The following is a 21,711-nucleotide window of genomic DNA, read 5'->3' as shown; positions in this document are numbered from 1 at the left end:
GTTTCTCTTAAATAAAAGATAAGGCACTGCCATATGCCCTGGCAGATTGGAAGGCCAGCCCTGGGGGGCATCAGGCACAGCATCGACGGTTGGGCAAGGGAGGGGATTGTCCCGCCTTGCTCTGCACTGGGGCAGCCTCACCTCAAGTCCTGGGCGCAGTTTCGGCACCACAATATCAGAAGAATCTAAAGCTTTTAGAGAGCATCCAAAGGAGGGACACAAAGATGGTGAAGGGCCTTGTGGGGAAGCCATGGAAGGAGCAGCTCGAGTCACTTGGCTTGTTCAGTTGGAGAAGAGGAGACTGAGGGAAGACCCCATAGCTGTCTGCAGCTTCCTTACAAGGCACAGCACCAATCTTGCTCTCTGTGACCAGTGACAGGACCCGAGGGAATGGCTGGAGCTATGTTAGGGGGGATTAGGTTGGATATCAGGAAAAGGTTCTTTTCCCAGAGGGTGGTTGGGCACTGAACTGGCTCCCCAGGGCAGTGGTCATGGCTCTAAGGCTGACAGAGCTCAGGGAGTGTTTGAACACTGCTCTCAGGGACAGGGTGGGATTATTGGGGTGTTGTGGGCAGGGCCAGGACACAAGGGTCATTGATCCAGCTCAAGATAATCTGTGATTCTGTGATTTCCTTAATGATTGCTGCTAAAAAAACTGAAAGACTTAAATAAAGGGAGCAGGTTTGCTTTCAAGCTACCTTCAGGTGCTAATGTTGAGTAGAGTGGAGCAGCCTACGTTGTCAGATACGTTTCCACTTGCAACAGAGGAAAGATTAACCTTGGCACTCCCTGCGGCAAAACTAGTGTTTAATGGAATGAGATGGTGACATAGGTTCTCTGAATTTAGTATGTGTCACAGTGTCATGCTCACGCACAACTTTGTATTTAAGACCTTTAGAGAATCACTTCAGCAAAGGAGTGGTAGTAGTCATACTTACTCTTAACAATAGGATTTGTTTTCTGGAATATTTAAATCTTGCTTCAGAAATGAATACATAAAAATAGAGAAGCAGAGCCTTGCTCACCTTTTCATCATTGTTTAATTTCATGCTTTTACTGCATTATTGCCAGATATTTGTCTATTTCAACACCTCCTACTTTAGCTATATACCAGTTTTTCTTTTACAAACTGGTCTATCAGTCTTTTAACTTTCCCCTAAGCGAGAAGATTGTCAGACTTTCTTAATAAGGTTTTGGCAACAGTATTCATGCTTGATTTTTAGTGCCTTTCTAAAGTTAGATGTATTTGTACTGAGGTGGAATCTGTAGGGGAAGGAAGCAAGCAAGCACTGAATATTTTAGAAAAATCAAAATCTTCCTGGCAGCACATCCTTAACTGTCATTGCTAAGAAATATCTAAATTGTAGTCATTATTCTAAGAAATAACTGAGATATTTCTATATTTGACTAGTTAGTTAGGTTGTGTTACTGATGTAGTTTTGATAAGTACTGGCAGTCTGCTGACACTCAAAGTTTTTAGACCACATAGTTTGTGAAAAATGTGCTCTGGGCAACTAGCTCAAGATTTAAAAAGCACAGAGGGTAGGGGATACAATTATTTCTAAGTCCAGATATAGTGCCAAATATTACTATATTTCTGTGCATATTACTGCTTTAGCAGAACTTGTGCTTGCTCAATATATGTAAATGATGTAATTTTTTAAAATACTCAGCTTGGTGGTGTGGATTCTGAGTGTATCCATTCTGGAAAAGTATTGGTCTCAATGAAGATAATTAACTGGAAATAAATTTATGGCATTTCAAATACTGTTTTAATGCAATTCTTAGGGAGATTGTTAAATGGGATTGGGAAGGTGTATGTATTTGGTCCACTGTTTGAGTCCTACTGGAATCCTGAACCGGACTCTAGTATCCACAATTCAGTGTCACACTAATAAAGAACAAAGCTGTTTTGTTGGCAAGGAGTTTAAGGAGTGACTTCTCAGTCCAGAAGTACATAAATGGAGACTAGAAATCTAATAGTGAAGCCTGTTCAGTCTAGCAAATGTCTATTGTCAGGTCCAACTGTTGAAGTGTCAAACTACAGATGTCCATGATAGAAAGCACATAATGTTAACAGTGAGAGTAATTATTTGTTGGAATGGCTTGAACTAAATGGTTAGGTTTCACTACTTATTTCTAAAGGTTAAATTTCACTATAAATAAATTGAGTCCTATGTGTGTTTTAAACTAAGATCAGGGTAAGTGTTCATTATGATTCTTTTGAACCTCAGTCTCTTTAATTGAAGTGGAAATGTTTGCAACAGGAATACACAATCATTTAAATATTGTGGGCAATATATTTCAAATTCTTTGAAAATACTTGTGTGTTGCTCAACTAGGTGATTGAAAATTTAAGAGCAAATTATTAGGGCTTCCTCTAAAATTCCATGGTATGGGAGAGTGGTGATAAACAAATGCAGGTTCACTGTACCTGAGCAATGCTGTCTTTTAAATGGTGCCCTCATAAGTGCATGTGGAAGAGGTTCTAGGACTTATAGACAAGAAAGGAAAAACTTGCTAGAGATGTAATGCAAAAAATAGAACTGGGTAAAGATACAAACACTTGTGTGATTAATTAGCACTTTTGCTTTGAGTTTTCTTATGAAGAGTGTCAAAATTTGCATGAAACACCTCTGGGGTCAAAATCTGGGGTGATGTGACTACTGAATAGAGGGAAAGTGAGTTTCAGCTGCTGTTCTGGTGAACATTATCACCTGTTTGCATTACATATATACGCACAAGAGAAAACTGAAATCTTATTAGAATATAGATTTGTCTGACATTTGTGGTATTTGCTTGAAGTTCGGGCGGGAAACGTCTTTTAAATACCCACACTAGTTGTTGTCAGTGAAGATTCAAACTTGCTCGAAGCTTGTAGAGGCCTAATTTACTAGTTAGAAGAGGAAATTGCTTAGCTGGGACACCAAAGTCTATTAATATTTAAGCTAGCAACCTAAGGGTAGTTATGTCTGTGCAGACTGTAACTATGTATTTAAATTTCTAGACTGCATGTTAACTGCAGTTTAATATTCTTATCTTAAAATAAAACTTTCTTTTAGAAATTGTCAAAATGCTAATTACACAAGAGAATACAATGTGCTTTCATGTACATGTGGATGAAAACAATCCTGATGATATTCTGATAGACTTATGACCTGTATTTTGAGTGTTCTGGGTAGAGCAGATAACTACACTTCTGTGTCAGATTTTATTGGATTTATGTTTACATAAATATCCTTAAAGATCTAGTGTAATCGGCTTTTCTTAGTGATTTCAACATGAAGTGCTTAGCATATATTGAAGGATATTCAGGCAGCTCATTCTAAAGGAGGAACAATAAGGCATTTTCTATAGGAAGATGCGGAGAAAGTAAATTTTGTGCCCCTTTTGCCTGTGCGTTTTTTGCATATGGTTACACTATTCTTTACTGATTGGTTTTCCTTTTTGGGTGACTCCCTGCTGCTAGTCTGTAGCAAACCGGAGCTGCGAGGTCAGTGTTCAAGACACACATCTTCCTCTCTGGAGTAATGTTAATTAATGCGTGTTTTCCATATCTGTAGACATGTTTGGGTAGGCAGATTTTGCAGGGAATTTACATGCTAAAGTGAGTGCTATTGACAGAATTTGTACTGCACACTGTTAGCATTTAGCCAGAGTTTATAAGTATTGATATTTGCTAATTTCTATTGCATCATAAATTATAAGACTTGTGTGTGCCACCTTCTTTTTTATTATTTTTCAAGACACATTATTGCCTGAAAGGCATCACAGAGTAAACAATGACACTACTGGAATTGCATTTAATTCATATGTAACCTCTCATAAGGTGGAAGTTTAAAGAGAAGGCCTGACATAGCTTCTTCCCTTTGTGATTATGTTGAAAGCTTGTTTAGTGTATATAGAAATCTACTTATGGAAGGGAAATTTCAGATACTGTAATCTGTTTAAAAAAAAAGGAAAAAACAAGAGGAAAGAAAAAAAAAAAGTTCGGGTCCTTTTTTGCAAAGAGTGAAGTAGCCACTGTTACTTGAGATTTCGTTTAGAGCTTTTAGTTACTTTGCTTCCCAGACCCACCTCTCTGTCTCTGTAGTGGTGTAGAGCTGGTGACCAGTATTGCTTCATAAGGTGATGTGAGCAAACACTGTAGTGTAAAGAATTACAATAATCTTATTGAACAAGATTATTTCTAGAGATTTATTTCTCTTAACTGGGGGGACTTCCAGTTTTGTAGGCCCATAGGTTTCTCATATTCAGTTCAACTGATGACCAAATACTGCGCTTTTCTTCTTTAAAACAGTGTTTCTTTTTATCTGTTTTAGATTATACTTTTCAACTTGACTGGTTTCTATTCCTGTACGGAATAATACATTTCAGTTTATAATTCATACAGTTGTCAGCTAATTTAATTTCTTCGGGTTTTATCTGTAGATTGTTCATTCTTGAATTGTTTTGGTAACATAAATGTATTTAAATGTGACATATTAAAACTATACCATCTTATGCACTTTGTCTATCTACTGGTTTTGGTGCATAGCCTCACTTCTGTGAGACCTTGAGTTTAGATGAGAAGAAATTGTGATTAGACTTCATCGAGCATTGTTTGATCTGAGTGTAGGTTAGCTGACATCATGTTTTAATGTATTAAACATTTTCTCGAACAGTTAATTTTATATAAAATTAAACACCCCTTCAGTTCTTCTAAAGTGACAGTGTGTCTAAGTGTGTACAGCATTTAGCTTGTGATTATAGAAAAGTGTTTATGGCTTTTGTAGTTCAGGCTCTGGTCTTTCTACATTCTACCAACCCCAGCTAGACAAGTGCAGTTATTCAGAAATGAAATCCATGTATCTGAAAATATATCCACCATCTTTTTTCCAATTAAGCATTTTTTGGAACTCTAGGTCCTGTTAAGTAGAAAGAGTTTTCAGGTATTTGAGTTCAGTAAGCAAACCTTTATATATAAGCATTAATGTTCAAATGCAAAGGATCGGGTCAGTAGAATTTTCTTTTTTCATGTGGAACAGCAAGTATCACTAGCATATGTGGTTTCCAGGGAGAATGATTCAAATTTAGCTAGGATTGCTAGTAATGATGCTTTTTTGAGTATCTCCTGTAAACTACTAGAATATTAAGAATAAGTAAAATGAGTGTTGGGGGTGCTGCCACATCTTCAGTATGTATTGGTAAGATATTTATTGTGCCAAAACCTAAAGGATTAATACTGTCAGTGATCCATTTGGTAGTAGAAAGAAGCAATAGATCTGTTAGACATATATCTTACGAATCTTCCTTAGACCTCTGGCCAGCGCAAAATATATCAGTACTGCATTGATCACAGGAGTTCATACATAGATTGTAAATAACATAGGAGATACCAATTTTCTCTTTGTCAGGAATATCAGCTCTGGATTTCTTGATATTTTTTGCATTTCACAAAATGCTGTACTCTGTTCAGTAAACTGAGTGTTAGTTAATTTGATCTATTCCTTCACTGTCTGCACGAGGTAGGTAGAAACTGCAACTCCAGTGTACTTTTTTTAGAAAATCCACATACCCTTGCTTGGTACATGGCAGTTCTCAGTACCCTGAGTTTTTGTACATTGGAGCTAAGACAAAACCAAATGATTTTAGAACAAAATGTTGAGGTTAAAAAGAAGTAGGTTTGTTTGCCTTTAATTAAAAAAAAAAAAAAAAGGAAAAACTGATATTTGAACCTTGCTAGAATATAGCCCTTGTTCAGATTTCAAAAACAAAATTCCTCACTTTGTTTTATTTTTAACCTTAACTTTCAGTGTTTTCACTTACTACTTAGATCTTTCATGCTAGCAGTATTTGATACCCTTTGATAAATGGTTGTGGGTGATTAATCAGGTAAGAGAAGTTTTGTATTACATGATTTGAGTGATCAGTCTGGTAAAGTTACAACTACATTGCTGAATTTCTTCCTTTTAATGTCTTTAATAAATTTGACTTTAATGAATGTGGCTACATCTGAATATCTGCTTACTATTCAGATGCCAAGCTGAATATTAGGTTGCAATTCTCACTTGGATGTTCAAATCATTGTGGTTTTTTTGGCTTGTTTGTTTGGGTTTTTGTGTTTTGTTGTTTTTGTTTGGGGTTTTGTTTGGGTTTTGTTTGTTTGTTTTTCTAATCTAGGATGAAACGGGTGCCTATTTAATAGACAGAGACCCAACATACTTTGGGCCAGTGTTGAACTATCTGAGACACGGGAAACTGGTTATTAACAAGGACCTAGCTGAGGAAGGTAAGACATTCCTAAATATCCTTTACCTGTTTACTTGTCCCTTGCTTATTATTTTCACTGCTTTTGAGTCATCAAAACTAATTTAGAACTAGATGGTAAATTTTAATCAGTGTAGCATTTCAATCTGTTTCAAGCAAAGCTGATAGGCATCATACAGTTAATAGTATGTGCTGTTAGCTGAGTGTTTTGAGTATGATTCCTAATTGCACAACACCTGTAAGTATTCAAACAGGATAGGAGATGGCTTTTATTGTGTAGTCTTGTATCTTTCATCTGTGACTGTGTGAAATATTCGGGTTTAGTCCTCTTCAAGCAAAAGAATCCTGCCTGGGAAACAAGATTGGGAGGATGTAAATCAAAGTAAGGGTGAAGGTCTGGGATGTTCAGAAGTGTGGAATATGCTCTTGAAGACTAAATTCTTCCCTCAGCTTCTTCCTCCCTGTCCCCAGTTTGTAACAATTTTACCCTAATGGAGGATGACTGTTTTAAAACATATAGTACTAAAACTGTATTGATAAGGTATGGAAGAAATTTTTCAAAGATAAATACAATTTAACAATATTAGTGGGAAATAGTATGAAATATAATTTCCACATGCATTATTAAGCTCATACTACATGTGGAAAACAGGTAAGCCTTGAACATGTGAGTTGAAGCAGTAACTTCAAGCTTTTGTTTCAGGATCAAATGACAGGAAGAAAAATTTCCTGCATGCTAGCAGCTGCAGAGCTTTTCAGTAGGATTATTTGAATTTCTCTTTTGCATTCCAGCCAGAGGCAGGGCCTGAGCTATGGTTGTCTATCAGTTTGCTGTGGAATGGTGTCTGTGCTCCTTTTTTTGTTTCCTGCCTCATTCTGTGTGTGCAATGGCTTCCGTTTCCTTTGAGGGTTTTTTAGGACAATTTTTTAGAATGAGTTAAACATTGAACTACCTGTGCCTGAAGGAGGCAAGAATCATTAGGTTGGTAAATTATCTTATCATAGGGTAAAATAAATAATTTTTTATAGCTGTAGAGAAGATAATCATAGGAACTGATTGGTGATTTTGTTATGGAATCTTTGGTTGCACTGTCTTTCCAAAAAATGTTTTCATATTAGGTGTACTGGAAGAGGCTGAATTCTACAATATCACGTCACTAATAAAACTGGTAAAGGACAAAATAAGGGAAAGAGACAGCAAAATCTCACAGGTAAGGCTGTTTTCTAGTGTGCTTTTGATTATTTGTTCTATGACAAGCACTGGGTGGGTTCCATGTGTTTTTTATCTAACTGCTCATTTCCCTAGTAAGATACTGAATGGCTCCCTCCATCTCCGGATGAGCTGGAACCCTTAGTATACAAGGATTAATATTCTTAATGGCTGGCTCCTGCCAATCTACTTGCAAAGTTCACAAATCTTGTACAAAACATGAAACAGTCTAAATAATTGCTCCAAAATGTCTGGTAATAGTAGAATTTGTCATATCATTTCTGCAAATACTTGTTTTAGAGAACAGCTTTTTTAGAATATATCTTTCTCGTTTACATTTAAGTACTCTGAATATGATGAAGTTCCCTTATTATGGTACAACTGCTGTTTCTACAGTGTGTTTACGCAGCGTACATACAGATGCTATTTAGCTCCTTTTTTTGTAGCAAAGTTAGGTTCTTTATTTGTAGCGCTCTGTGGTTGAGAAGACTGCTTCTTCTCATAGCAGCTCATGAATGTTTCTCCGTGGAAGTGAATACAATAGAGAAAGTTTGTTCTGTAACTTAGTCTTCGTGGAGATATTCCAAACTCATGTTGCCAGATTTCTCTTGAAGTCAGAATGTGGGATCGCAGGGTTGCTCTGATAGCATTTACTAAAGGTCTCACCTAAAATGGTCCTAGTTATCCATTGCTCCGTATGAGTTCCAGGTGGTGTTGCTTATCATTTCTAGAAGGTAAGGGCTGCTTCAGACAAGTCGCAAACATGGTGAATTCCATGACCTATTGAGCATCTTATATTTCTTCTTGAAGGTGCCAGTCAAACACGTATACAGAGTGCTGCAGTGCCAGGAAGAGGAACTCACTCAAATGGTTTCCACAATGTCCGATGGCTGGAAATTTGAACAGGTAAAAAACCCATTTGGGTTTTTATAGTTACAAAAAGTCTTCTAAAAGATCAGTTTTGTGAAAAAGGAGTATAAAATAAATTAAATTCTGTGCATCTTTTGTAACTCAGTCATTTTCAGAATTTGAGCATACATACACAGTTAAGTTAAAATGTGATACTTGTGTTTGTATTTGTCATAGAACAAAAAAAAAAAATTAGCTTTCCAGGAGGTAAATTGTGCTGACTTTCTTTAGAAACATCTACATCATGTCTGAAATGTAATTCTTCAGTGTCTACACATGAGCAGTTGAAGGGTGAATCAACCAAAATTATCTAATACAAGTTTATGTGAATGGTAATGTAGATATAAAGAGCTCTGAGTAAAAAAACATGAGCTTGGAAGATAAATGTTTGTCAGGCCCAAAGAGTGATTCTTCAGATAGAAAACTGATAGACATAGGAAAGTGGACTTCACCAGTGTGGATGTGGAGCTGGATAGCTGTGAGCTGTGTGAATGTTCTTTGCACTGTATAAAAGTAGCTTTGTGTGTACATTCAAGAATGCATTGTAAAATTGCAAGATGATCTTTGTGTTATTTTTGCCAATCTCTGTAAATAAGAAACTAACTGTACAACTTCTTCATCCTTCACATTCCTAACCTAGCAGAATATTTAATTGCATTGGAACAATGAATCTGTTAACTCTGAGACATGAGTGCTCTGCCGTCAGCACCTTTTTCAGTGTCTGATGCCTAGGAGAGATTGGAATAAGCACAAGTCCGTTATCCTGTGCAGTCTCATTCTAATAATACAACAAAGCAACATTTTTAAAATGTTCAGGACACAAAGGTAAAAGAGAACATTTTGCTTATATTTGCTGAAATACATAAGATGCTGGTGTCGTGGAGACATCCTGAGCAAACAGACAGCTTTTAATTCTTCACTTCTCTGGCTCAAGTATTACCAAGTCTGTTTGCCATGCTAGGAGGTGAATGTTATTGAAGTTCCTGTAAAAAGCCCTCACTTAATGCACAGGAGAAACTAGCTTTCATTATGAACAGAGATTCTTTACTTTTTAAAATAGTAAATGATACCATGGCTTTTACCTATCCTGAAGCCTTACAGTCTTTGGGGATATTTGTATTTGGGAGTAATACTGGTTTGACAATGCAGCTTCTGAAAAAACTGTTATAATCTCTTTTAGAACTGGAAAATTCCAGTGGTTTTCTTGAACATTACGCCCTTGTTTCATTCAGCTTTCTTCCCACTTCCCTCTCTCATGTTGCACTCTTTTAGACACATAGTTTAGAGTAGATAAACACAATAGCTGTGTAATCTTATAATGCTCAGCATCTCATTACCTCACACTAGGCCATTCCCTTCTTTGGTTGTATTGGAGACCTGCTTTTAGCATCCAGCATTCACTTGGAATAGGATTAGTATATTCTGTATAATGTGAACAGTTTTATTGTGAAGATCTGAGAACACTGTAGCATTTCTGTAATTTTTTATCTTTTCTAAGCCCGTGTTGCTCAGCAGCATGCTTCCTTCAGGAGTTTTTGGGGTGGCATCCACCACACTTCATACATGAAAAATGCTGAAATCATCAGCTTTTTCAGAGGAGTGATATTCCTATGGATTGGGAGTCCTTGTGCTCTGAGCCCCATGCAATATGTCTAAATGGTTGGTTTTGATCAAAACCATTTCTTTTCCCCTTAACATTTCAAAATTTTATTGTAAAATATGATTGGATGTGGTAATTAAATAGGAGTGGAAGGTGCTGAACTTTTGGTGCAGTTGTGCAGATGTTTTGATGCCCTTTTCCAAAGAATGTAAGAGAAAGCTTTGCTAGAACAGTACAATTACGTATTAGTCCTACTTCAAAATCTATTACCAAAAATTATGGTGCCCTACTTTTCTGATTTCAGTGGGTTATTTTGTAGAGGATTTTTTATCTTCAATTGTTACTTCTTCAGGCAATCCGAAAAAGCCAATATTTTGGCAATACAACATAAGAAACTTTGGACTATACAAAATTGGTACATACAAAGGCTTTAGACAGCAGTGGTGTTGGTCATGTAAATTTTAATGATTAATGTAACCTGAGCCTGTCACCATAATGCACTCTTAAGCACGTTCACAGTATGAGGAGGACGGTATTTTGCTGCTACCTTCAAAATTATTCACATAACAATATCAGGATGTATATAAATTTGCTGTTCATGGGCCTTCTTATCCATGTCAATTTCAGTTGACGTGTTTTAGTTTACTCAGAATATAGCAGTTGTTGTCTAGTTCTTCACACTTAATTTAAGGCTCTAATCTTTCTCATGGGCACTGACAGGTATGCTTTAATTGAAATGGGCTAGGAATTGCCAAGGATTATTAAGGTAAAATATTTTTTGTAATAACAAGTCTGAGGTTATGCTGAATTTTGAATTATTAGATGGTTGGCAAGTATGACCAGAGTTCTTGGTAGTGGTTTTTATGGGAACAAAACAGACCTTTTTTTTTTTTTCCACTCCAGTTATTTTCTTGGATCTTCTGTAAATGACCCCTTCTGAAAGCAACTTAGAGCACCCAACTTTTAGTCCTGTAGATGACTTCATATGTTTCCTTAGCTGTATTTTGTTGATCAGTATTTGGAACAAGATGAAGCTCTTTCATACCCAGGCTTGATATATTGCTTTACGTAACACCTTCTATCCACGTTACCTTCTCCATTTGGCAAGTGTGACAGGAAAATAACACTCGCTTTCATAGTGCACTGAACTTTATGTTTTTAGAGTAGTTGGCTACACCACAGTGACACGGGGAGTTTTCTGTCTTACTGTCGGTAACTCTTAACTTCCCTTGAAATTACGAAGGTCTTTACAGCTGCCACAGTAATTATTTTTTGTGGAAATGAAGTTGTAGCTTGATAACAACCTGTTCTAGTGCCAAGTAAATGTAACCTGAACGTTTCAGCTCATCTGTTAATTGTACAATTTGGATAATGGTATGTGCTTCAGCTTTACAAAGGTTTCTTTTTGTGTTTTGCTTTGATTGGTTATTTCAGCTTGTCAGTATAGGTTCCCAGTACAGCTGTGGCCGGGCTCAGCAGTCAGAGTATCTGCTGATAGTGTCACGGGAAGTGAAAGGGGAAGAGAGATGCTTCCAGAAATGCTGCAGTGAGGTGTGTCACACCATTCTTTTTTGCCCTCACACTGATATGCTTGGCCTCCTTGCGTTTCTGCTGCTTTCAAATCATTCCACTTTATTCCTGGATGTATAGCACGTAGTAATTTGTGTGTATTTGTGACTGGTTTTTATTTATATTCATGGTATTTCATTATACATTATGAATGTTCATATTGTAAAAAATAATAAAAAATCAACCAAACAAAAATCCCCTAGTTATTTAGTTAAATGTTTTTTTTAGGAAGGGTTCTTACCGTCTCAATAGGTAACTTCTTTTCCTTAAATCTTCCTCTGAATTTAACAGCCTGTCATCCATACTTGTTAAGTAAGAGGAATATAATTCAAACCTTAGGAACCCTTTGAGTTCAGTGGGTTCAGAAGAAGAACACAGATTTCTGTGTTACGGTCAAACTGGGACAATGATTATTTCATCCACCAAATAGCCAGTTAAGTTCTGAGCTTGAACCCTTTATTTCTGGTAACTCAGAACTTAACTGTTTTTTAGATGGATGAAATATGTTCGAACAACAAATAACAGGAATTTTTCATATGGCGGAGTGAGGGGAGAACAAAACCAACAGTTTTAAATTTTGTCTCAAGTGAACAAAACCATCCTGGGTGGCTTTTTGGCTTTATTGTTTTGTTGTTTGGGGTTTTTCTGTCCTGGGACATTTTCTTGAAACCCAAATGGAGAATCCTAGCTTCAGTCATTGGCTTTTTAGGCTCATCCTTCCTTCTCCCCTTGTTCTCTTTTCACTGCTTTTTTAATTGCTTTGTTGCTTCCAAATATTCATGAGTTTGGGAAGGTTTTTTGCTAACCAGTAACATTGGAGGATTTTTTGCTTACCAGTCACCATTTTGCTAACTGGTTAGCAAAAAAATCCAATCTTTTACATGTCTGTGCTCCATTTTGAAGTGTCATATATGAATTAATTTGTGAACCTTGTGCTCTGTAGTATTTTTCATCAATAAAATGCTTGGAGTACTTGTTCTTTTCCTTCCTATATATACGGTTATTCAGTCTGAAAGATGAGTATAACATCATGAAGATAACATGATTGTGAAGCGGCTTTATAAAAGCAGAGTTTTGCCTCTGACTTTACATGGATGCTTAGCCATGCAATTCTAGATTTTAAAAGTGGACTGTTACCCCACTGTATTCCAGAATCTGCTTTTGATGTATCAAGCACTGTCTGTTTCTTTCAGTTGTGTAGGGAACATTTGGAATGTGGAATCAATGCTGTGAGTTTGCAGACTTTCTGGATTAGAATAAGCATTGCAGCTCGTTAGGTATGTGTAGGGTACAGGCAGCATGATGTTATTCATGTGTTCATATCCTAGATAGCTCAAAGTAAAACTCAGCATCATAAAATGGAAGATGGGGAAGGCAGTGAAGAAATTATTCAGGTAATAATAAAATAAAGGTAAAATTCAGGTAAAAATAAAAATAATAATTAATAAAAAATAATAAATTAAATAAAAAATAATAATTAAAAAAATTGAAGGTTTGAAGTCTGATAGTTACTTTAAGAGACCTGTAATAAATGTGCTTTCAGGCCTGGGGTCAGTCATCAGTTCTGAGTTTAAGAGCTGATGTGTCTGTATCTTTATAAACTTTTGCAAATCCTTTGAGAAGGCAATAGAACAAATGCATTATAACTCTAAAAGGCACAGAGGCCATTCTTAGAGTTATACAACTTGATTCTGTAAAAAAATAATGGGGGGAGATGTTTCTTTTATTCTGTCAACTCTTAGTGTAATTAAAAAACTCCACAAGCTTTTCAAGACAAGCTTGCTAGTGTGGAAGAAGTTCAATATATCTGAAATAGAAGCAGTAATATTCTAAGTACAATGATATTTAAAATAGAGTTTGAGAAAAATTTACTTGGTTTTGAGAATTGGGCCATCACAAAATAGAGAAGGAAATTGGTAGTGGTGAAGTAGAAGAGCTGGTTAATATGAGTAACTCCACTGGGAAGCAGAGGAAGACAGGGCTGCTTTTTGTGCAAGTTGGAGTGGTTATGTGAGTTGGTAATACTATTCCCGATTTGTCTGGTAAATATACTATATAGATTTGGAATCAATATTGCTAAACCAATATAGTAAATCTGTATAGGCAGTTACTGAAATGTGTCTGGTTTTGAGATAAGTCTCAGTTCAGTTAGGCATGAGATTTTTTCACTTCGAAAATAAGGTTCCTTACTATGAGACAGGAACTTCCTTATTTTGATTTCTTTGTCTTCTCAGGAAAATCTTTTCAGGACCTCTATTGGCACATCAAGCAATAACTGTATTTCTGTTGATTTAATAATAATAATAATAATGCTTTCCATTCCTGCCTTTTTTTAGTTGTAGCTGACAGCCTGTTAGTGTCATCACCCTTATTCCATTCAGATGGTGAATGGAGCAATATTTATTGAATTTTCTGTGTTAACTAGCATTGGCATTTTCCTGTGCTCAGTTGTGACACTGTTGGGGCTAACAGGGATGCTTGATGAGGATCACACAGCTTTAGTAAGGAGTGTAATGAAACAAGTCATGGAAGGAATAAACCAATGAGGAAAAATAGATACATGTATGCATACATATGGGTATATATAACACCACACAAATCTGTGAAATTCAGAGTTTCAAAACATTCTTTTTTTCCATCCTTAAGTTCTTGGTTGTTTAAGCCCCATGAGCCAAAAAGAGGTTATCTTTTCAGAAAGTCTGGATAATCTGAAATACTTTGACTATGCATTGTAACACCTGTTTTGCAGACCTCAGATTACTCTGATTTGTTGTGGGTTCTTTTTTTGGGCGGGGCATGAGGGTTGGTGGTGTGGGGATGGGTGGACATGGTGGGGGGCAGTCTTCTAGTTTATCAGCATCTTTCTCAGTGTTGCCACCAGCACTGGGAACAATGGGGTGACTTTTGGAATAGGAGTGCTAAAACATTGCTTTATTTTTGATCTTAATTCCTGACACAACAGTTCAGTTCTAATCTGCAGTCATTTTCCATTGTTTCTTTTTCTGCCATCAACCTTATTGCTGATGCATTTCAAAAAGCTGCAATGAAACTTCCGGCATGCTGTTGATACTATGCAAATACATATATATTCTTAGCTGCACACCTACAAAACTGCTTATGGGAGTATCATGAGTTGGAGTTTTGGGGAACCTGTGTTTAATGTTGCAAAAGTGACTTTATCTTGAAATGCACCAGCTGATCAATAATGGCAAAAAAAATAAAATATTTTGCAGTCAGACAAATCCGTAGTCCTGTCCAACTGGCTAATAAGCATTCATTCTGCCATGTCTTCTAAAAAGACTTAATGTGCAAAAGGTTAACTTACCTGGTTGTATTATGAAGCATAGCAAGTAATTATCAACTGAGAACCTGTCAGCCTGGATGAACCAGGATTGGTGATTTGGCTGATGTTTGGATTTTGTATGGTATCTACTTTCAGAGAGATCATTTATTTCTTTAGAGAGTCAATAAGTAAAGAAGTATTTTTTCTTCTGCTAGTTATCATAGCTTATCTGATAGCTGTTGCCATTTTGAAAGAAGAAAAGTTGACTGTATACTAATCCCATTATATGCTTGAATTTTATTCAAATTTCAGAGAAAGTGAATTTTTTTTGGCTTTATTTAAACATGTATTCAACTTTCTGAAGATTTTCTAGCCTTTAAGTGGATTAAAAATACTGTTTAATGTTCTATCTTTTACCTCAATAATTGGAGCAGTTACTGTATTTGTATTTAATGGTTTGTAATTGCAATATAATATATAGGATAAACTTCATACCACTTTGTTGGGTTTAGAGCCAACTTAACTGCTGTTTTTTCTGAACGTTTGTGTGTTATATTTTTTGTTGATAGGGAAGACAATCAACAAATCATCTCAATATATGATGTAACTTTGTGTTGATTTTCCAGCTCTTTTTTCTTAGTCCATTTTGTTCCACTAAGAAACTAGTTACTTTATAGGTTTTGTGATTCTGTATTACTCAAATATGGTATGGTGCAGACTGCAGAGTATCCATCGTGGAAGATTAGCTGACTTAATGTCTCAAGGTAAATGGTGCCTTTATATTGAGTTTGCATTGGTGCTTCTAAAAAACTTCGGGTTTAGTAACTTCATTACACAGTTTTGATGGAAAAAATGTCTTTAGCACATTAATTTTTTGGTCAGTCTGTGTTCATTACTGACTGTGTATGTATTTTGCAGAACTAGAGCGATGTTAGGAGAGGAGGAGGGAGGGAAAGATTTCTGGTGATCACACCCAGACAGTGTAGTTAAAGTACATAATTTGAGAGGATGAATTTTGATGGCCAGTTCTGTTCATGGAAGGCTGAGCTTTGCATGCTGTAATACCATAAGGGTCCAAAATCTTTCACATTGCCTAGGCCTGAAATCAGCTTGGTTCTTTGTGCAGACACGGTGCCTGCTGATCTCTGTAGCCATCGGCTCTGTCCTTCTGTGGAGCTGCTTGCTTAGCTGTCTTAACCACAGTGCAGGAACATTTGGACATCTGTCTCTTCTCCTTAGAAGTACAAAGAGGCTTTAATTTCTCCTGACAGTGCTGTATGGAAGCTGCTTTTAACCTTGGTCTAACTTCCATTTTTGTTGAGGGAATAATCAAGTACAGACTCTGGATGAAGATTTCATACTGACTGCATCTTCCATTCTTTAACAAGGCTTTTACTCTCTGTGATGTTCTACTAGACTAATGGTAGTACAATGTTTGTCTTTACAAAGATAACCACAGTTTTTCAAGTGCTTTTACCCTAAAAAACAAGTCAGGCCTTTTCTACGGGGCCATTACCAGAGCACTTTAATGATATAGTAGAGATTGTGGAATATTTGCCTTATTATATGTGGGTGATGATTTGGTAGGTGGATTCAATATAGTTTTGGTAATGACATTCAGATACAATATCTCTGCAACTGGTTGATTTTTAGGATTGGATCTGTGTCAGTGGTAATAGCATCATACATTATCTTGTCATGGTTTTGAAATAAAACTTTAATGTAAGTGAACCAGCTACATCTGAATTGATTCTGTCTTGGAAAGACAGGCTATGTAAAGCTTCTAGCATTAGGTAAGTGCATTGTGTGTAAAGTAAGACAATTTCTGCCATTTGATAAACATCTGTGTGAGAGGTAGTACTGATATTGAGTATATCCTTTCTCAGTAAATTGTCATTTATCATTCAATATAGAGACTTGTAGAAACTTGTAAATTTGTCACATTTCATTATACATGGCTTTCGCTGGTAGCGCTTCCTTAATTAACTTCCTTGTAGCAGTACATATGAATTTCAGATGTTAATTGGTGTCCCACCATGCTGTGTCTTGCTGTTTTCCGATCAAATGCAAATTTTGTCTTTGTCCATTCAACATATGTCTTAATAGAAATACCATTATTCTGTAAATGGTGGTGAGGATCCCTTCAGCTTCCTGCATGCAGGTGTTTACATGTTAAATCATGCCATGTTAAGATACCATATACAAACTTTTAGAAATTAACTTTGGAGGATATGAAGGTTCCCAGTAAATAACAGAAACAGAACAAGCTGCTTCTCCACTGGCCTGCCTCTGTAGCCTTTTCTTTCACAGTAAAATCATAACTGTAAATCATTAATTCTGTAATTGTTTAAAAAGAAAAGCTGTGTTTATCTTATCATCAGTGTCAATGTATTTGTCAACATCAAAACGTATTTGCATTGAAGTGGAGAATCGTGCTTCAGGCACAACCAACAGTGAAGAGTAAAGATTGTTTTTACTAATGGTGAGACTTTATGGGATTTTTTTAATGTGGAAATGTAATTGACTTTTTTTTTTCATCTTTCAGCTGGTCAGTATTGGTTCTTCCTATAACTATGGCAATGAGGATCAGGCTGAATTTCTGTGTGTTGTCTCAAAGGAATTGCATAACACTCCATATGGCACAACCAGTGAACCCAGTGAAAAAGCAAAGGTAAATTGCTAGACATCGAACTAAAAAAATGATGTTGAATTGGGTGGGCTTCACAAAGTCGTGCTAGATCTACCTCTGCTCTGGACCATTAGTTTTTTCCCCCCCTTGCTCGTGACTAACTCTCTGTCCATTGTATGAGAGACTGTGAATTGTACAGGTAGCGTGCATTACTTGTGCATGCGTGGATTATTTAAATACAATACTCTGTACATTTTCAATACCTGTTTTTTACAGTTGAAAATCAAGGTTTTGTTTCTTATATGTTTGAATGCTTTCTTATTCTGCCACTGGTTCAGTTGAAAACTTTTTCTTGCTTGACTTCAACTGAAGAAATCTTACTGTCAAAAATGGAGCTTGTAAGATGCTATCTCTGTAAAAGGGTCATGTTCAATATGTTATAAGATGAAGGTACTTGTTTGGTTAATGTTTTCAGGGTTCTACCTAATTACTTTTTGTAACCGGCTTTACAAAAGGATTGTAATGGGCACAGTATCTTAGCATTTTACTCAGTTGTCTTTCAGAGTTTGTACAAGGGAAAATGTAAAATCACAGCTGACTAGTGATAAGGCAGAGCAGTTCAGTAATGTAAGAAGTGTATTTTCTGTCATGCATAGTGAACACCTTTTATTATTGTATTGCTGCATTGTATGAGGAGATGACTACAGACAAACTAAACACTCCTTTATCAAAAGCCTTTGATTTCATATATGTAGGTGGAAAACAGTTGGTGAAACATCAAAGGTTGCTTTCTCAAGAATCACCATTGAAGAAATTAATTTTGAAATAATGGATCCAGGTCTTGGCAGTGAGGCCTAAAATAGATAAAACCTCATCACTTTCTGTGCTTTGTAACATGCTTATGTAGCTATGCATATGGAGTCATTTTATAATATGCACTATAAAAATACTCCAAGCTTTATGTTGGATTTCTAGTGAAATTAATAATGTATGTTCTTTTGTCACTGTTGAGATAAAACTTCCAAAGGATTAATGTAGTTAAGGGTCAACAGTGAACCTGGTACTCTTTTTTCAAAACCTTAGTCGAGGTCTACTTTTGCTTCAGGAAAACTTTGACAAGTTAGAGCTGTGTGGTAGTAATTTAGGACTGAGATACCTACCTGAAACAAACCATGGAATTCTAGAGCCTAATAAACATCTTCATAAGGAATGGTAGTACATCTTCAGGGAATTTCAGAAGTTGCCAGAGTTCCAGTGCATCTTTAATGTAAAAGAAAATATGTGTCAAATGGAAGTGTTAAAGGCTAAATACAAAAGCTAGTTCAGACTGCAGTTCAACTGTGTAAACTGAGTAGCTCTGAGAAAAACTGTCTTAGACCTCTTCATTGATGTGCTGCTTGATCATTGTTTCAGAGATGGGAGCAGAGCATAATTTGACCAGCGTGATGAGTAAGAATTACTGTTAATTTTGGTTGGCGATAAAAATATTCATTCCTTTTGTCCTGGAAGAGTTTAGCTGTTGCTAGCAACTAATAGGCAGTACTCGCAGAATAATTTTTATATATTATGTTTCTAATAGATCAGATTTTTTTCACATAGATATATGTTGTGACTGGTAAAAAAAGGGAAAAAAAAATTATTTTGCTTGAGAGGTTTCTGGCAGCTGTGTTCAGGAATCTTGACTGAACCTCTGGAGCTGTTATGCCCATAGTTCCTTCTTAGCATTATCCTCTAGTCTACAATCTGTTCAGTAGTGTCTGAGTTGGTCTTCATGAAGTTCATGTGACTGAAATTCTGGTATCCACTGATATATACAGAATAATATGTTTATGTACTGGGACTGACTTTTAGATGCCATGATAAAGTCTTCCTATTACTTTTATAGCAGATTGGGTTAGACAAAAAAAACCTGCCAGCATGTAATTTTTGTTGACAAGCACTTCAATTTTAGTTAATAGTCCTGGACTTTCAGAATTGAAAAAAGCATTTTCTTATAGTCGTCTATTCACCTTCATTCCTTCTTAGAGACTTTTTCTTGTGTTTTGGTTTTTTGGGTAACAGTGAGCACAGTAAGTTAGTAGATGATTCTGTGTAACCTTGTAATTTACCTAAGCAAAGAAAATTGAACTTGAATGGTTCCAGTGGCTTTTACTGGTAGCTGTGGCACTGTCCCACAAGCATTCTTCTCTTTCATATGACTTTATTGACCGAACACTCTTGGGACTAATAAACAAAACTTGTTCATAATGTCTACATCCAAAGTTAGATACTAGTATTATCCTTTTGCATCCATGGCGAAGAGTACACAGAGTTAAGGTACCAGCGTTACAGTTTTATTTAACTTTTCTCTATACTTACATTCCCTGTTGTTATGTTGCATGGCACTATTGGCTTCTATCTGCTAATTTTAGGACATTTGGAAAAGGAAATTTTCATGAAATCTGTTATGTTCGTTCTTGAAATTGCCAGCTGTTATACTTTTTTACTAAGAGTGGAGGTCCCAGGTAAAAGTAAATAAATATCATTACCAGATGCTTCAGGTGTAAGTGGACTGTACTTTGTTGCAGCTCTGACTCACTTGCAATTTCTTCTTTTCCCTTCCTTTTTCTATACTTGCTGCATGCTGCATGACACTCAGAGTGAGGATGAAGAAACGGATTACGATATGAATGACTCAGATTAAATGTAAATGTCATGGTGAGCACTAGCTGCCCTAGGATTTTAACCAGGTGCTTTTCTGCCCCATCCAGTTCCCACCCCCACTAGTGCTGTCCTTTGGCTAGTCCTGGTGGTGTGTGTGTGTTTGTGATTATAGTTGTAGCATGGTTAGCAAAGATAGAATTCATGTTCTGGATTATTGCTGCTTTGACAGAGTAATAAGTGTTGTTGTTACAAACTGTATTGTGATTCATTCCTTTAAAGCTTTGCTGAGAAGGAAAGTTCATCATATAGATTCTAGTAAATGTCTGATTGGGCAATAATTTAGCACACTTGACTGAAGTGCAGCGTAGTCCAAAGGTGGTCTTATCTGATAATTTTGAAATTAATAATTTTTTTAATTGAGATGTAGCAAATAGAAGTAAATAGTGTGATTGTGGTGCAACAGGAAACAGCTCTCTGGGAAGGGATTCTTTCCACTGTTGTTTGACATTTGATACAAGATGAAGGTACTTTAAAAGTCACAAGTGGAAGAGCACCAAAAAACTTCTATCTGAAAGAACCTTTTCCTAACATGTCTGCAAGCACTGCTCATATTTATTCTGCTCTCCAGTTTCCAGAAGATAACATACCATTGAATGTTCAGTGGTACAGTGTGGGTAGTCACATGAACCTGTATAAATCAGACATTTATCATTGCACGAGATTAAACTTTAGCTTCTTACCTATACACCTGAAATTTTTAGCTGTAAAGCAGCCTTATATTTGTCTCTAAAGTTTGGATAATGCTCCCAAATACGTGGTGTGATTCTTGAGGTTTTCCTGTGCAGGACCGGGATCATCACTTGATGATCCTTGTGCGTCCCTTCCAACTCAGGATATGCTATGATTCTATGAAGTTGTTTCACATAGTGAAGAAAAACCTACATTATTTTCTTAAGTGATGCTAACAGAAAGTACTGCTACAGTAGAGGAAGACCTTTTGCCAAGTCTTCAGGAATGACTGAAGGGAATTAATCAAATCTGAAGTTTTATTGAAAAAAAATAAACTGGCACTATGCTGGAATCAAATGCAATATTCTTAAGCTGCCTGAGGGGAAAACATTCCCTAAAACACTCTTCTAGCAGCAGCACCTTTATTTTGAGTGGGAGGAAATAGTTCTCGTGTTTTGCTTCCCTAAGAAGAATCACGCTCGGGCCTCTAGAATATGAGAGTTCATTAAGCATTGTTTAGAATGTGTAAGTCAACTTTGGATCTGGTGCACCTGTAGGGGAAAACAGAACAGAAACATGAAAACTAGGGTTGGGACAGTCCGAAGTACTAGTACAGACTGGTGACAAATAGGTTGACTGAAGAGGACTTGGGGATACTGATGGGTGAAAACTTGGATATGAGCCAGCAATACTTGCATATTAGAAAGTCTGTTATCCAGGACTGCAACAAAAGCAGCGTGGCCAGCAGGTTCAGGGAAGTGGTACTCCCCCTCTACTCCATTCTCATGAGATACCGCCTGGAGTGCTGCGTCCAGCTCTGGGATTCCCACTACAAGAAAGAAATGGACTTGTGAGACTGGGGCCACAGGAGGGACATGAAAATGGTCTGC

At 36.6% G+C, this 21,711-nt stretch overlaps 1 protein-coding gene and 1 long non-coding RNA gene across 3 annotated transcripts in view; one reads left to right on the top strand and one right to left on the bottom strand.

The window, feature by feature from the left end:
• LOC126641129 (BTB/POZ domain-containing protein KCTD5) overlaps window positions 1-21,711 on the top strand; it is a 31,550-nt gene that overhangs the window by 1,544 nt on the left and 8,295 nt on the right. Inside the window, exons 2-6 of one of the 2 annotated variants that reach the window (XM_050317521.1) lie at window positions 6,163-6,271; window positions 7,369-7,460; window positions 8,270-8,365; window positions 11,403-11,519; window positions 17,366-17,491. In XM_050317521.1, the coding sequence (XP_050173478.1) occupies window positions 6,163-6,271; window positions 7,369-7,460; window positions 8,270-8,365; window positions 11,403-11,519; window positions 17,366-17,491 (540 nt within the window). The remainder of the gene's footprint in view (window positions 1-6,162; window positions 6,272-7,368; window positions 7,461-8,269; window positions 8,366-11,402; window positions 11,520-17,365; window positions 17,492-21,711) is intronic. The other variant, XM_050317523.1, reaches the window with a different exon arrangement.
• The window catches only part of LOC126641132 (uncharacterized), a 16,160-nt gene continuing 12,551 nt past the window's right edge, over window positions 18,103-21,711 (bottom strand). Inside the window, exons 2-3 of the long non-coding RNA XR_007629204.1 lie at window positions 18,610-21,650; window positions 18,103-18,303 (exon numbers count right to left, since the gene is read on the bottom strand). This is a non-coding gene — a long non-coding RNA (uncharacterized LOC126641132). The remainder of the gene's footprint in view (window positions 18,304-18,609; window positions 21,651-21,711) is intronic.

Source organism: Myiozetetes cayanensis, unplaced genomic scaffold, assembly GCF_022539395.1.
Source record: "Myiozetetes cayanensis isolate MyiCay16 unplaced genomic scaffold, myiCay2020 scf20-37, whole genome shotgun sequence".
NCBI classification, from domain to species: Eukaryota; Metazoa; Chordata; class Aves; order Passeriformes; family Tyrannidae; genus Myiozetetes; species Myiozetetes cayanensis.
This window is presented reverse-complemented; position numbering and strand designations above follow the sequence as displayed.